At 37.9% G+C, this 13,087-nt stretch overlaps 1 protein-coding gene across 1 annotated transcript in view; it reads right to left on the reverse strand.

The window, feature by feature from the left end:
* LOC145665836 (inactive phospholipid phosphatase 7-like) overlaps positions 1-13,087 on the reverse strand; it is a 29,471-nt gene that overhangs the window by 10,646 nt on the left and 5,738 nt on the right. Inside the window, exons 2-3 of the mRNA XM_081732952.1 lie at positions 7,822-7,932; positions 146-245 (exon numbers count right to left, since the gene is read on the reverse strand). Coding sequence (XP_081589078.1) covers positions 146-245; positions 7,822-7,932 — 211 coding nt within the window. The remainder of the gene's footprint in view (positions 1-145; positions 246-7,821; positions 7,933-13,087) is intronic.

Below are 13,087 nucleotides of genomic sequence, written 5' to 3' on the forward strand. Positions count from 1 at the left end.
ATAAAGCATAATGTACGTTGCTCTATTAGTAAGTGATGAAAGGGATATCGAAATAATATATACCAAGTTTATCCTTAACTATATTGGTTATTAAAAATTGACTAATTCTATAATCATTATTAAAAATCGAATAATTTTAACTTACGGGCTAAAAGACCATTAAGATTGTAATACTCAGCCAAATGTGGGAAGTAAGCATCGGCCATCAAAATTATACCAACCCACAGATATAAATTACAAGAGAGCTGAAAGTAAACATATAGAAAATTAAACTGTTTGTGTAACTAATAGATGTGCGCAATTTCGCCATGCTAAGCTTTGAACGCTTATGTAAAATTGGTTTCATAGACCAACACACACACACACACACACACACACACAAGATTAGGATTAGGAATTAGATTTCTGGGATTTCGTCATCTGTGGCCATGTTAGGCCGTCACATATGAGGGATCACACTCATCGAAGAGAGGGAAGGAAGAAAGAATTGATGATGGAAGGAAGCGGCCTGGGACCTGTATATTAGGTACTCGTGGTGTACCGCACACTCAGGGACAAACGGGTAGAAGCAAGTCTTGCAAATCATTTTTATCCGGAGCATTTTAGCTCTTTGCTTCCTCAGTGTGCGTGATAGCTTCACACTCACCCAAATAAAGTAGAATGTCATTACATCACTTTGAGTGTTCGTAGTAAGTGTATGCTTTTATCGATGGGCCACGATTTACCAAGATTTGGCAATAACATTCTGGTTGTGAAAGTCTTTCCTCTTGATATCGTAAATTTCCAGGTACAGCTTCAGCAAACACTGTAAGTTTATCTTACCAAACTCACTATTCAGTGTGTTAAATTCTTTAGGCGTAGCCATCACACTTTACCACTCTCTAGACGTCCAACCGTCCAACACAAATCACAACAGCAGCAGCGACAACAACAATAACAACAACAACAAAAAGTAGTTTAGGTCTCGGTCTGCGCATACGTCGGTCTAAATTCTCCCAAAATTTTTAAACGCAACAAAGAAATGAGGAAAGGTGTCCGACACTGCTCGGAGTCAGTGTTGTCAGATGGCGGGAAATTTCGCGCAAAACAGAAAATTCTTAGCATTGGCGGGAATGTGGGAAATTATGGTTGAAAATGGGAAATTTTGTAAACTTTTCTTCCTTTTAATGTTTTCTCTTTCTCACTCCTTATCTTCATCTCTTTGTACATGGAATAATATATGGATTGGAAGCCTCTTTGAAGGTCAAAAGAACCAGAACAGCAAGAGAGGTTTGTAACCAAACCAAATGGGACTGGTTGCTACTCGCGCCAATATCCATTTTCTGCAGGAAGATAAAAGGAAGGGAGGGTTTATGGTCCTTTGCTTACTATATTTGTTATGATCAGTTATTCACGTAATGTTAGGGTAAGGTGAGGGGAAGGATATAATACTTGAAAGTAGCACACACACACACACACACACACACACACATATATATATATATATATATATATATATATATATATATATATATATATATATATATATATATATATATATATATATATACCAAATAAATACATAAAAATAGAAGAAGGATAGCCCTATAATAGATTTCTCCTCCCGCAGGAAAAGATGTACTTCTGATTGATTGTTCAGTTATTTGATTTTAATTTGAAGTAATTAATATAATAATTAATTAATGATAAATATTCTTTCTTCGCGGGAAATTTCAGGGCTTTGAGCGGGAAGTCTGTTAGACTGAATCTGACAACACTGCTCGGAGTGCAGCGTCGCTTTGCAAACGATCCTGGAGCACGGGCTCGCTTAGTATGCGGTCGACCTATTCGAATGCGTGCAGAGCTGGCGTTCGATAGATCTCAATAGAAGCGAAATTGACTCGCAACACTTGCTTTAACCTGTTTGATCCATCAGTGTGCGGCCAGCCTAATGATTTAGTCATATCAGATATATTGCAGCACATTTAATCGCAATGCATGTACTGAGTACAAAAATTAATTGTCTTTACTTTTCGAATAAATTATGTTTTCATTATTTAAAAAAGTAATGACAACTTAGTGAGACCTTTGAATCCAAGTGTAATACTAGTAGCAAGACATAAACTAACCTTATGTTGGTGAATGTAATAGTATCACAAGATGTGCCGCGAAATTCAAGAGTTTTCTTTTAAGAAACCATCTCCATTATATGTTTATAACTTTTGAAACAATCAACATTAATATAATAATAATAATAATAATAATAATAATAATAATAATAATAATAATAATAATAATAATAATAATAATAATAATAATAATAATAATAATAATAATAACTTTCAAATTCACCGGGACAGCGGTAGCGTGTCATTTAAATAATCTGAGGTCCAGCTGTTAAACGTCCCGTTATGAATACATAATACAACCAACCAGACTGTATTCAAGAAATCGCGAACCTTCCCTGTGAAAATGGAGTGGTGCATAGCACAATCTTGTTGGAGAAAAGTTCATTCCAATACTCTTCTACCATCCATTTCATAAAGATAGGCCCCTGACTTCGCAGTGCTGCCGTAACGTTCGCTAAAATCTTACATTGCATTGTCGTACCTCGTTGGAATTGTTGGAATGTTGTCTTTTCAATACTTAAAACATAAAAATTTTCTTTTTAGTGTGTAGTGAAAAAAAAAATAGAAATTAATGAAAAAGTGCGTATTTTATTGTACTTTTTTTGGTAATGTTTATAGGACTATATCTCGGAAACGAGATCACGTGAAATAATTTCCTGTGCACGATCTGTAGGTGCATCTATTACTTGTAAGTTCTGAAATTTTCATTACTCAACACTTAGTAATATTCTTGTTATTCAGCCAAAAATGAGACATCATTATCTCTGAATTGCTGCGGTGTATTATCAATCTGAAAACACTTTTAGAAAGATCTTAAAATGACTTTTTCAAGCAATCTGTTTCGATTTGTTTTGAAAGATAAACAATGACGAATATTTGCTATTGCAGTGTACGGAGTACGACGTTGCCACATTTTCCTGGCGTGTAACTCTCAGCTCGACGGGTATTTAAACTTGTCACGTGCACTGTCCGGCACTTTTTAGAGGTATATTTTTTTAAAAAAAATTGCATATCTTCACAGATTTTAAACCAGTTTCTTAGTAATTAACAGGATGTACAGCAAACGCACCAATTGTTTAAAATTAAGGAAACAAACTGCTTACTTTGTTTGGATTTGCATGTGATGGTCCTTGAAAATTCGTTGCTTTTTGTCAGTTTTTTTTTTTTTTTTTTTCACTTACTGCACGCAGTACAAATTCACTTGCACAGAAACAAATACACTCACAAAGTTTATGATATGATACAATCTTAGTTGATATGTAACATTGAGTTTACACTTCACAGAAAATCTGTTTTCAGATCTCCCACGTAAAGTCCAACTTCATATATCAGACAATAAAAGCTAATATTTTATTAAAAACTTCCTTTCATCTTGCGGACGCTACGCACTTTGCATCTCCTCTGTCCTACTCTATTAGGATTTGCGGATATTGGGGGAGCACTGGATGGGTAATGGCCACTTGCTACCAGCCTTGATAAACAGGCTGAAGACTGGGATAGTTCCTGTACTTCAATGCATCCTGAGTGCAGCACTTTTTCTGCTACTTTCGCATAAGAAGTTCGAAGTGCGATATGTTTTCCTTTCTTCCTGTACAGTATGCGAGCATTGACATGTGATAAGTCAAAACAGTGGAAAAAACAGCTTCTTCCACCATTGGACAGACATACTGATAGCTCTTGCGAAGTTGATTTGTAAAAATCGCGTAAAGCTGGCTTCCGTACAAAGCACATTGAATAAGCACATGTGTAAAAATTTTCTTATTTTCAATTGAAGTAATAAGTTTTCACTTAGAAAACAAAGATTTTTTTAGTAATTCTTTTTCAATCTGCTGTTTTGCATATTGATTCATTTATTTTTCTATTATTCCCGTTGAGAGCTCATGTGGTTTGGATTCCACGTTATTCAGTAGGTCCACGTTTCATATAGCCTCGCTGCTGAACAGGACGTTAAAATCAACTCAACTTTTTTTTTTTTTTTTTTTTTTTTTTTTTTTTTTTTACTATAAAACTTCAGTATAAACAGATGAACACTTTATGAAACACTCTGTAGATTGCCCAGCATTTTGATTAATTCGCGGGACACTACTAAACAAGGATTTTGCATTTTTGGAGGGAATTTTATCACTCCAAGCTACATTAAAATCTGTCTTCAAATAGGAACGACGCTTTTTTTTTTTTTTTTTTTTTTGCTTTTTTACTTTCCCGGCGCAACCTCAGGTTCAACTGAAACAGAGTTACTATCTTGTTCACTCCCGGATATGCCACTGAGCACAGAATAATCAATGTCATTACTATTCATTACTATCTAACTTATAACCGTCTGAGTTGGAGTCATTCATCAGTTCTGCAATTTCATTATCGCTCAAAATTTTGCCACTTTCTTCTGTAGAAGGAATATCCGTAGTTTTTTTATCAATAAAAAAGTACGAGAGACACTCCGGGAAATATAAATGTTCAGTTACCCGTCTCACTCAAATGAGCACATATGACGTAAGTGCGTGTGTAAGTTTTTGACGCCTACGAACCTAAGAGAAGTGTTGAAATGCGACGTGATTAGACGCAAAAACAGTCCTCGTCACCTATTCTTTTTCCAGTCTTAGAAAAAAGTAGATGTAAACAAACCCACCTGACTACCAGTTTGTCGATGACCAGTGATTGGTTCTTGGTTTCAGTGCACTAGTATCCTATCGCAGTATAATCCCTACTAAAATAATAATTTCAAATAAAAATATCTGAATTTATCCTACATTTTGTGATAATAAGCGCAATATATATAATATTTAAGAACAGATGGATTATTTCAACCTCACCGATACCTGAACATATAGTATTTACTGCGCATGCGTATGCGTTCACCCGCCTTCCCCACTCATTTAAAATTATTGTAGAATGCAGAGTTTCATGGCGAAGATGTGTGACAATAATCCATTTTCGTCTCGTGTTATAAAACACAAAAGAGGACAACAGGAACAGAGGCAATCTCGTTTATATAACGATTTAAGAAAATATGTATCTCCAACACAGCAGTAGTCAGTGTCAGTCCGTTAATTATTTACCAACAAACTGTAGCCTTATAGTGTGCAAATTATGCGACGACAGTAAGTAAGCAGACGATCTTGCTGTTCACGTCTCTCGCTGCCGAAGCACGTGTGAGCCGCGGAGTAATACATTTCGCTTTGTTTACGTCTACTTTCTTCTAAGGCTGGAAAGACTTTACACATTGCAGTTTTCTTTCGTTGGAAGAAAACAAAGGATCCATGATTTTCTATTACATTGGGCAGAGTTATTCATCGCACAACAACTTGGGTGATTGCCAAGGCTAAATTTATTTCTCCCTTTAACATGTTCGTAAGCTGGAAAGTATGTAATAAGTGTCCAGGAAGATAGCAGAAACTGTGATGAATCAACAACTGACGAAAGTGAATTACTTAAATAGATGAAAAGATGAGTTTTTGGATGTGTTACTTCAAGGTTTATTTCAATTGCATTGAGATACGTACATGCATTGTTATTATTTTTAAAATGTTGTGAAAGGTTATGACAATATACCTTACTTTAGGTTACTTACCTTACTTTAGGTTATAGGTTACTTTTTCCTATTATATTCTTATGATTATGAAGTAGACTTCGCGCTGCAAGCTTCAAGTACGCGACAACACTGCACAACAGCGATACCACACTTCCAGTTACTATATACTGTTTCTTCATATAAGCGCGGGGAATTTAAAGGCTGGGCTGCAACATGGCTCTCCGCTTAACGCACAGAATATGTTGGAATAGACATTTTTTTAAAAAAATAAATACCCTACCAACTAAACCCTTTCTGTTAAAAGTTTAAAATATTTGGAACACTAGAGTTCCAAATTTTCGGACCGTGTTTTGTACGTTTCTCTACCTACCACGGTAAAGGAGATCAGAGCGTCATACATTTATTTTAATTACACAAAAAGTATGACGTGATGAAAATTGAACTTTTCACAACTTAAAGTTAATGAATGCATCTACATATTGCACACAGGAAATTATTTCACGCGATCTCGTTTTCGAGATATAGTCCTATAAACATTGATTTACCAAAAAAGTACTATAAAATTCACACTTCTTTCATTAATTTCTATTTTTTTTCTTACTACACACTACTTCAAAGTTTTATGAAGTATGAAAAGACAACATTCCAACAATTCCAACGAGGTACGACAATGCAATATAAGTTTTGAGTGAACGTTACGGCAGCACTGCGAAGTCAGGGGCCTAACTTTATGAAATGGATAGTTATTGATCTGATTTTTTTCTTCAAAAACTTATCACTACAGCTCCCGTTATTCTTAAACGGGAAAGTTGAAACGGGTAAAAATAATGGAAGCTGTAGTGATAAGTTTTTGCCGCCTCGGCTCGGTTCAACTGAGCTATCGCCTCGAGCCGGCTCGGTTGCGATGAGCCATCGGCTCGGTTTGGCTCAACTCAGGTGAGTCATCGGTTCAACTTGACTCAGTTGAGCCACCAGCTCGGTTCGGCTCGACTCAGTTGAACCACAGGTTCGGTTCGGCTTAGCTCAGGTGAGCTATCGGCTCGAGCTGGCTCGGTTTGACTCGGCTCTAGTGAGATATCGGCTCGGTTGCGATAAGCCATCGGCTTGGTTCGGCTCAATTCAGGTGGCCATCAGCTCGGCCCAACTGAGCTGAGGGCTTGAGCCGGCTCGGTTGGGTGAGCTGTTGTCTCGGCTCACTTCTCAGCTCGGCTCGGTGGTGACTGAGCTGTGAGTCGATACGCTCGAGCCGCTGACAATACTATTGAATATTGTCTATTGAATATGAACTAATCTCGGCCAGTAAATAGTTCAATCTTTCTTTACCGGACTACAATAAAAATTCCTAGATGTTATTAATACCTTTATAAATATACGAAAAACACAGAGGTTTTATGTCTTAAATTTATGATTTTTTAAACTATGTTGTCTGTTTAAGCTATGGAGATAGACGGGAGTTAGGAGAATGCAAGTTCTCCTTCTCAAACAAGAAGTGACAATCGCAGTCTTTTGAAATAACCCAATTGAGGAAAGAATGATGACTTTCGTATTGCATTCCCTATTATTAAGGTTGTGTAACATCATCTACGTACTTTTCTAAAGGCATCCTTTGTGTTTATCTAGAAACTTGTTTTGTTTCATTACTTCCATCTATTTATCAATAACTGAAAAAATATTTTTAAGCGAACTTGTATATTTTTTTGTTGTTAATCCGGACAATGTTGCACGTAACTAGCTCGGCTCGGTTTGGTTCACCCTAGTCATCGGCTCGAGCCGGCTCGGTTGCGATGAGCCACCGGTTCAGCTCAGGTGAGCCATCGGCTTGGTTGTGATGAGCCACAGGCTCGGTTCGGCTCGGCTCAGGTGAGCTATCGACTCGAGCCGGCTCGGTTGCAATGAGCTATCGGTTCGGTTTGGGTCGGCTCAGGTGACGCATCGGCTCGAGCCGGCTCTGTTAAGGTGAGCCATTGGCACGGCTCGGTCAGCCCAATTGAACCGAGGGTTCGAGCCGGCTCGGTTGGGTGAGCTGTTGGCTCGGCTTGCCTCGGAGCCGAGCCGCTCGAGCCGTTGACGACACTAGTTTTAACCCTTTAAGAATTTTGCGAGGGTCTTCTTAAAACTGTAGTTAAAATTATAGCTTATCGGAAACAAGGAATGGCTAATAAATGTAATATGAATAGAACTTACAAGTACTAGTTTATAGGTAAATTCTGATTCTGATAAAGGAAACACTGAGTCCATGGATCCTACAAATGTATCTGACATAAAGGCATCCACATCTAAAAGGTCCTGAAGGTTCTGAAAAATGACCAAACGTAAAATTGTTATTAACAGACTCCGTAACAATACTAATTACATAGTATATTATTAGTTTAATTTTTCTAATTCAATTTAATTCCAAAAAAGAAAAAAGTCAAAGTTGCAAGAAAGAAGTTAAAGAGTTGCTATGGAAACAGGCAGGACAACTATTCTGTGAAAAATACCTATCAGCTTAGACTTAAGACTTAATGCGGTTGGCCGCGTTTAGACCAATCAACTTTCCGATGCACGTACTTAAAAGAGATTGTCAAATCAAATAATGTGTAAAAGTGTCATTTATGTATTTGATAATTCACGTATCTCCAATCCTCTACGTACTATACACGATAGATGCATGTACGCACTATCTTAGTTATTTGCGACCTTTTCCAGACCATACGGCGCTTTTGGCACGGAACAAGAACTTTCTTTATGTCGAACTTCAACTGCAAAGGCATCTCGACAGGTTAGAATTGAAGATTGGCTAACCAAATGATATCAACATCAACACTCAAAAGATGTAGTTGGTCCACTTCACCCATAGGTGGAAGCAGTGGCGGCGGTTGGACGTTAAAAGTGGGGGGGGGGCAAGACATGATCTGAATATTTGATATCAATGTTAGTTTCCTGGTTGCTTGTAACACTTTGACGAAAGATTGTATAACTATTAGGATACTGTCTTTTTCAGTTAAAATACTGTATATCTTGTTTCATATTTATTAAGTAAATTGACAAGAGCAACGCAAATAGATGTACTCTCTTGCACTCTTAAACAACCCTTTGTACTCTTAAACAACGAAGGTGTGAGAAGAGATTTGATTCCTTGCTCATGAATATCTCTCTGGAAAATTGTGTGATCAGATTAGGGACCTATTTAATAACAAATTTGCAAAACAAATAAACAGAAAGGATAATATTAATCAAATAATCATAGTAATGAATAATGAGGGTTGTTTTCCAAAAGTTATATTGAAACTGGAAATTAATGAACAACTTATATTTTTAATTCCAAGCATGCTATTATATGTGTTATTACTCTTAGAATGACAGTGAATACTACAAGCATATTCTACGAATTTAAAGAAATACTTTTGCAGCTTCCCGAAACATGTTCGCTGCCATTAAGTACAGTTTTCACTTTCTTGGAATATATCAAAACTCAGCAATACTTAGTCACTGCACATTTCAGTTATACAAAATAATCCTAAAACCTAGAATTATGTTGAATTTACTAAATTTAATTGTATATACAAAACTGTATATGTACACCCCTAAACTTGTAAATTACACTGCAAAATTATATATTCCTTAATGAGCTCCTTCGTGGCTAAGTGGTTAGGGTACGCACTATTGACGTGGGAGACGTGGGTTCAATTCCCGGAGGGAGCTCACGTAGTTCGGACTCTACGTTAATCATTAAGTTCACGTCTCATATAACTTCGCTGCTGAAGAGGATGTTAAACTGAAAAAAATCAAATCAAAATATTCCTTATTATTAGAAAGAACAAAATACATTTTAGGAACTGTCGATTCTTGTGCAATTAAAGAATAACTTGTGAATGACTTCTTTTCTTGCAAAATGTTATCTCAATTAGTTCCAGAGCGGTTGACTAACATATCGATTCCTTGCAAGAAGAAATGAAAGTACGCTCGAATTGTGGCGCTCCAATAGGTTAATTTTTGGGCCATTTTTAGAGGCCATTCAAATGCAATTCCTGTAGCTTTCTTAATTCCACGGGAAGACAACCAATACATACTCATGGAACGACAAAATATTTTATGGCACCATTTTTATTCTATGAACCAATAAAACATACAAAACTTTATATTTCCAAATGAAACTATATACATTAATGGCTCATTTCAAAAAAGTGGGGGGCAACTGCCCCCCTTTGGCCCCCCTAATCGCCGCCCATGGGTGGAAGCAACAACCAATCCCACTCTACTTCGATGGATAATTAGGGCCTACTTATCTAACAACCGGGGGTCTTTCTGGACAGGAAACTCCTTTTCAAAGCACATAAAACGAATCGGAGAGAAAGCCAAAACTAACTACAAACAATCTCCAGCATTCTTCCCTATTCACTCACGAGACTCACCTTCGTGTATACCTAATAACATGATTGTATGTGCTACTCTGCTCTATGTACACCTGCCTGGACCACGCCTTCATGGATACCAAACTTCCTCTGGAACATATTTAAACGCACGCCAAATTTCAGGACGATGCAGAAGCACACACATCACGGAATGCATGAGATCTGGACATTCCGTATCTGGACGAAATCATGTACCTGCAAGTTCAAAAATCCTGGATACTTCTCCAAACTGCATCCCATCCAGGGCTGCAAGTAATTGGAGCTTTGAATCTTCCACTATGCACATACAAAATGCCAACTACTCTCTGATAGTAATAATAATAATAAAAAACAAACACAAACACTGCCAACTCATGACAACGCTGACTGCGACGGTTGCGTTTGGAATTCCTCATATCTCCGTATGGTAGGTGGGTAAATAAAGAGGCCCTCGACCTTTCGATTCAAATTTGATCACAGTGTGTTCCTGAGGTCCCAAATAGTATCTTCCGAAAATTTCAGACCGAGGAAACCTAAAAAAAGTTGCTCAAAATTACAATACAATTTACTAATTCCGGTTTCAATACCGATTTCTGTAGAGGAGTGGTTCTCAAACTTGTTGTTACTGCGACCCACATCAATAATAAAAGGTATTTTGTGGCCCGCCTACTTTTATTCAAATACACATTGACACTACGTAATGGTGGTGTATTTAAAAGCGCTTAAATATTGTAAATGATATCTCTAATTCCAGTTCGTTCAATAACAGTCCGCACGAGTGATTAACATGAAATTTATTTGGGAATGTTGTGCACTCCTCAAGTGACCACGAATGTTACAAAGTAGAACTCGATGCTTATATTTTAATAATCAAAATTTAGTTGGTTTACTTTATGTCTATCGTAAATATCTCACTTTCCAAATAAATTTAATTTAAATTTATAAATGTAGTGGCCCTGTCGGTACGAGAATATCAGTCGGTGACAGTGGAGCAAGTGTTATATATATTTGGTCTAGGAATTAATTCGTGCGGGTGGACAAGAGATGGCGCAACGAACGGAGCGTCCCACAGTTCCGTGTATCCACACATGTGTTGCAAACCCCTGTCATCGCGTATCGTTCGTAGTATAGGGCAGTGGATTAAAGCGTCAACAACACCAGTTTGTAGTTAAGTGAACATGGCGCAATTTGTGCCTGATAAAGTGTTTTTGCGGGGTGTCCTGCTGCATTACTTTAACATGCAGAAAAGTGCGACTGAAAGTCATCGTATTTTGGTGGAAGTGTATGGTGACCATGCTCTAGCTGAGCGAACGTGTCAGAAGTGGTTTGCACGGTTTAGAAGTGGTGATTTCGGCTTGGCAGACCAAGAGCGAGCTGGACAGCCAAAAAAATTTTAAGACGAAGAATTGACAGCATTGCTCGAGCAGGATTCGTGTCAAACGCAGGAACAAATTGCAGCAGCATTAGGCGTTGATCAAACAACAGTCTCCAAACGCTTGAAAGCCATGGGAATGATTCAAAAGATGTCACATTGGGTTCCACATGAATTGAAAGACAGAGACGTTGAAAGACGAAAAACCATTTGCGAATTGCTGCTTCAACGACAGAGCAGAAAGGGGTTTCTGCATCGAATTATTACGGGTGATGAGAAGTGGATCCATTACGAGAACCCTAAACGAAAAAAGGCCTGGGTGAAACCAGGTGAACCAGGTCCATCACAACCAAAACGAGATATTCACTGTGCAAAGGTTATGCTGTGCATATGGAGGGATATGAAAGGTGTGGTGTACTATGAGCTGCTGCAACCGGGTGAAACTATGAATGGAGAACGTTATCGACGACAATTAATGCGTTTGAAGCAAGCTCTGGCCAGAACACGACCAGAATGGGAGAACAGACATGAGAAACTTATTGTTCAACATGATAACGCTCGCCCACATGTCGCAAAACCGGTCAAAACCTATTTAGAAAATGTCGGATGGGAAGTTTTACCCCACCCGCCGTATTCATCAGACGTTGCTCCTTCGAACTACTACTTGTTCGATTGCATGAACAACGATTTGATTGGACAGCGGTTTACTTCTTCAGAAGATATCGAAACATGGGTCTCTGACTGGATCGCTTCCAAGGATGAGGACTTCTTTCGCCACGGAATCCGTACATTGCCTGACAGTTGGGCGAAAGTGGTGGCTAGCGATGGACAATATTTTTCTTAAGGTATTTATGTATTTTGTGTTTGTACTACAGCTTCAATGTGTGCGTACCAACCGCACGAATTAATTCCTAGACCAAATATATATATATTTCAATAATTACATCGTATGAAAGTGTATGTATGTCCAGAGAGAGTTAAAATGTTTCCATAGAAAGGTAAGACAAACTAACACTACTCCCGACGCCATGGCCTACCTCGTAACAGATTTTGACTCAGCCACTCTTTATCCATCCTAACCCAACATCTCTAGTGATTGTACAGCAGGGCAGGACTCTTGAGTAACCACTTACTCATCACCTCATTGACAAATGTTTCCAATTTTCATTTTCTAAATAATACTTCACAACATATGTTTCTGCATCAAAATACAATTTTTGGAAGGATAAACTTTTGGCGATTCATTAAAAAACGACTTGAGACCCACCAATGGTTCGCGACCCACACTTTGAGAAACACTGCTGTAGAGCAAAAATGATAAGAGATATCAGGATGAAGTTTTTTTTTTTTAATCGATTTAGCTTCCCAAGAGTAGGTTTTATCTCCTCACTTAAGCCACTATTAACTCCAAAAGTGGTTAAATTTAACTATTTCCGGTTTCAACATTTATCGCCATAGAACAAAAATGGAAATAAGTAGCGACAAGCTGTTTTCTGTAATTTATTCGTGGTATCAGGAGAACATACCATCACAACCAGCGGTAAAAGTGAATCTGAAAAGGTACGGGGATGGTAGGTAGCGGCATGACGTCACGCCGTTCCCTTGCCTATCTTTGCCCATTGTAATATTTTAGGAACTGGAGGAACGCAGCAAATATTTTTGGAGGTGGCGGGACGATTTTCCCCTTTCCCCCTCACTTTTACAC

This window comes from Thermobia domestica, chromosome 12 (assembly GCF_964235325.1).
Source record: "Thermobia domestica chromosome 12, izTheDome1.hap1.1, whole genome shotgun sequence".
Classification (NCBI taxonomy): Eukaryota; Metazoa; Arthropoda; class Insecta; order Zygentoma; family Lepismatidae; genus Thermobia; species Thermobia domestica.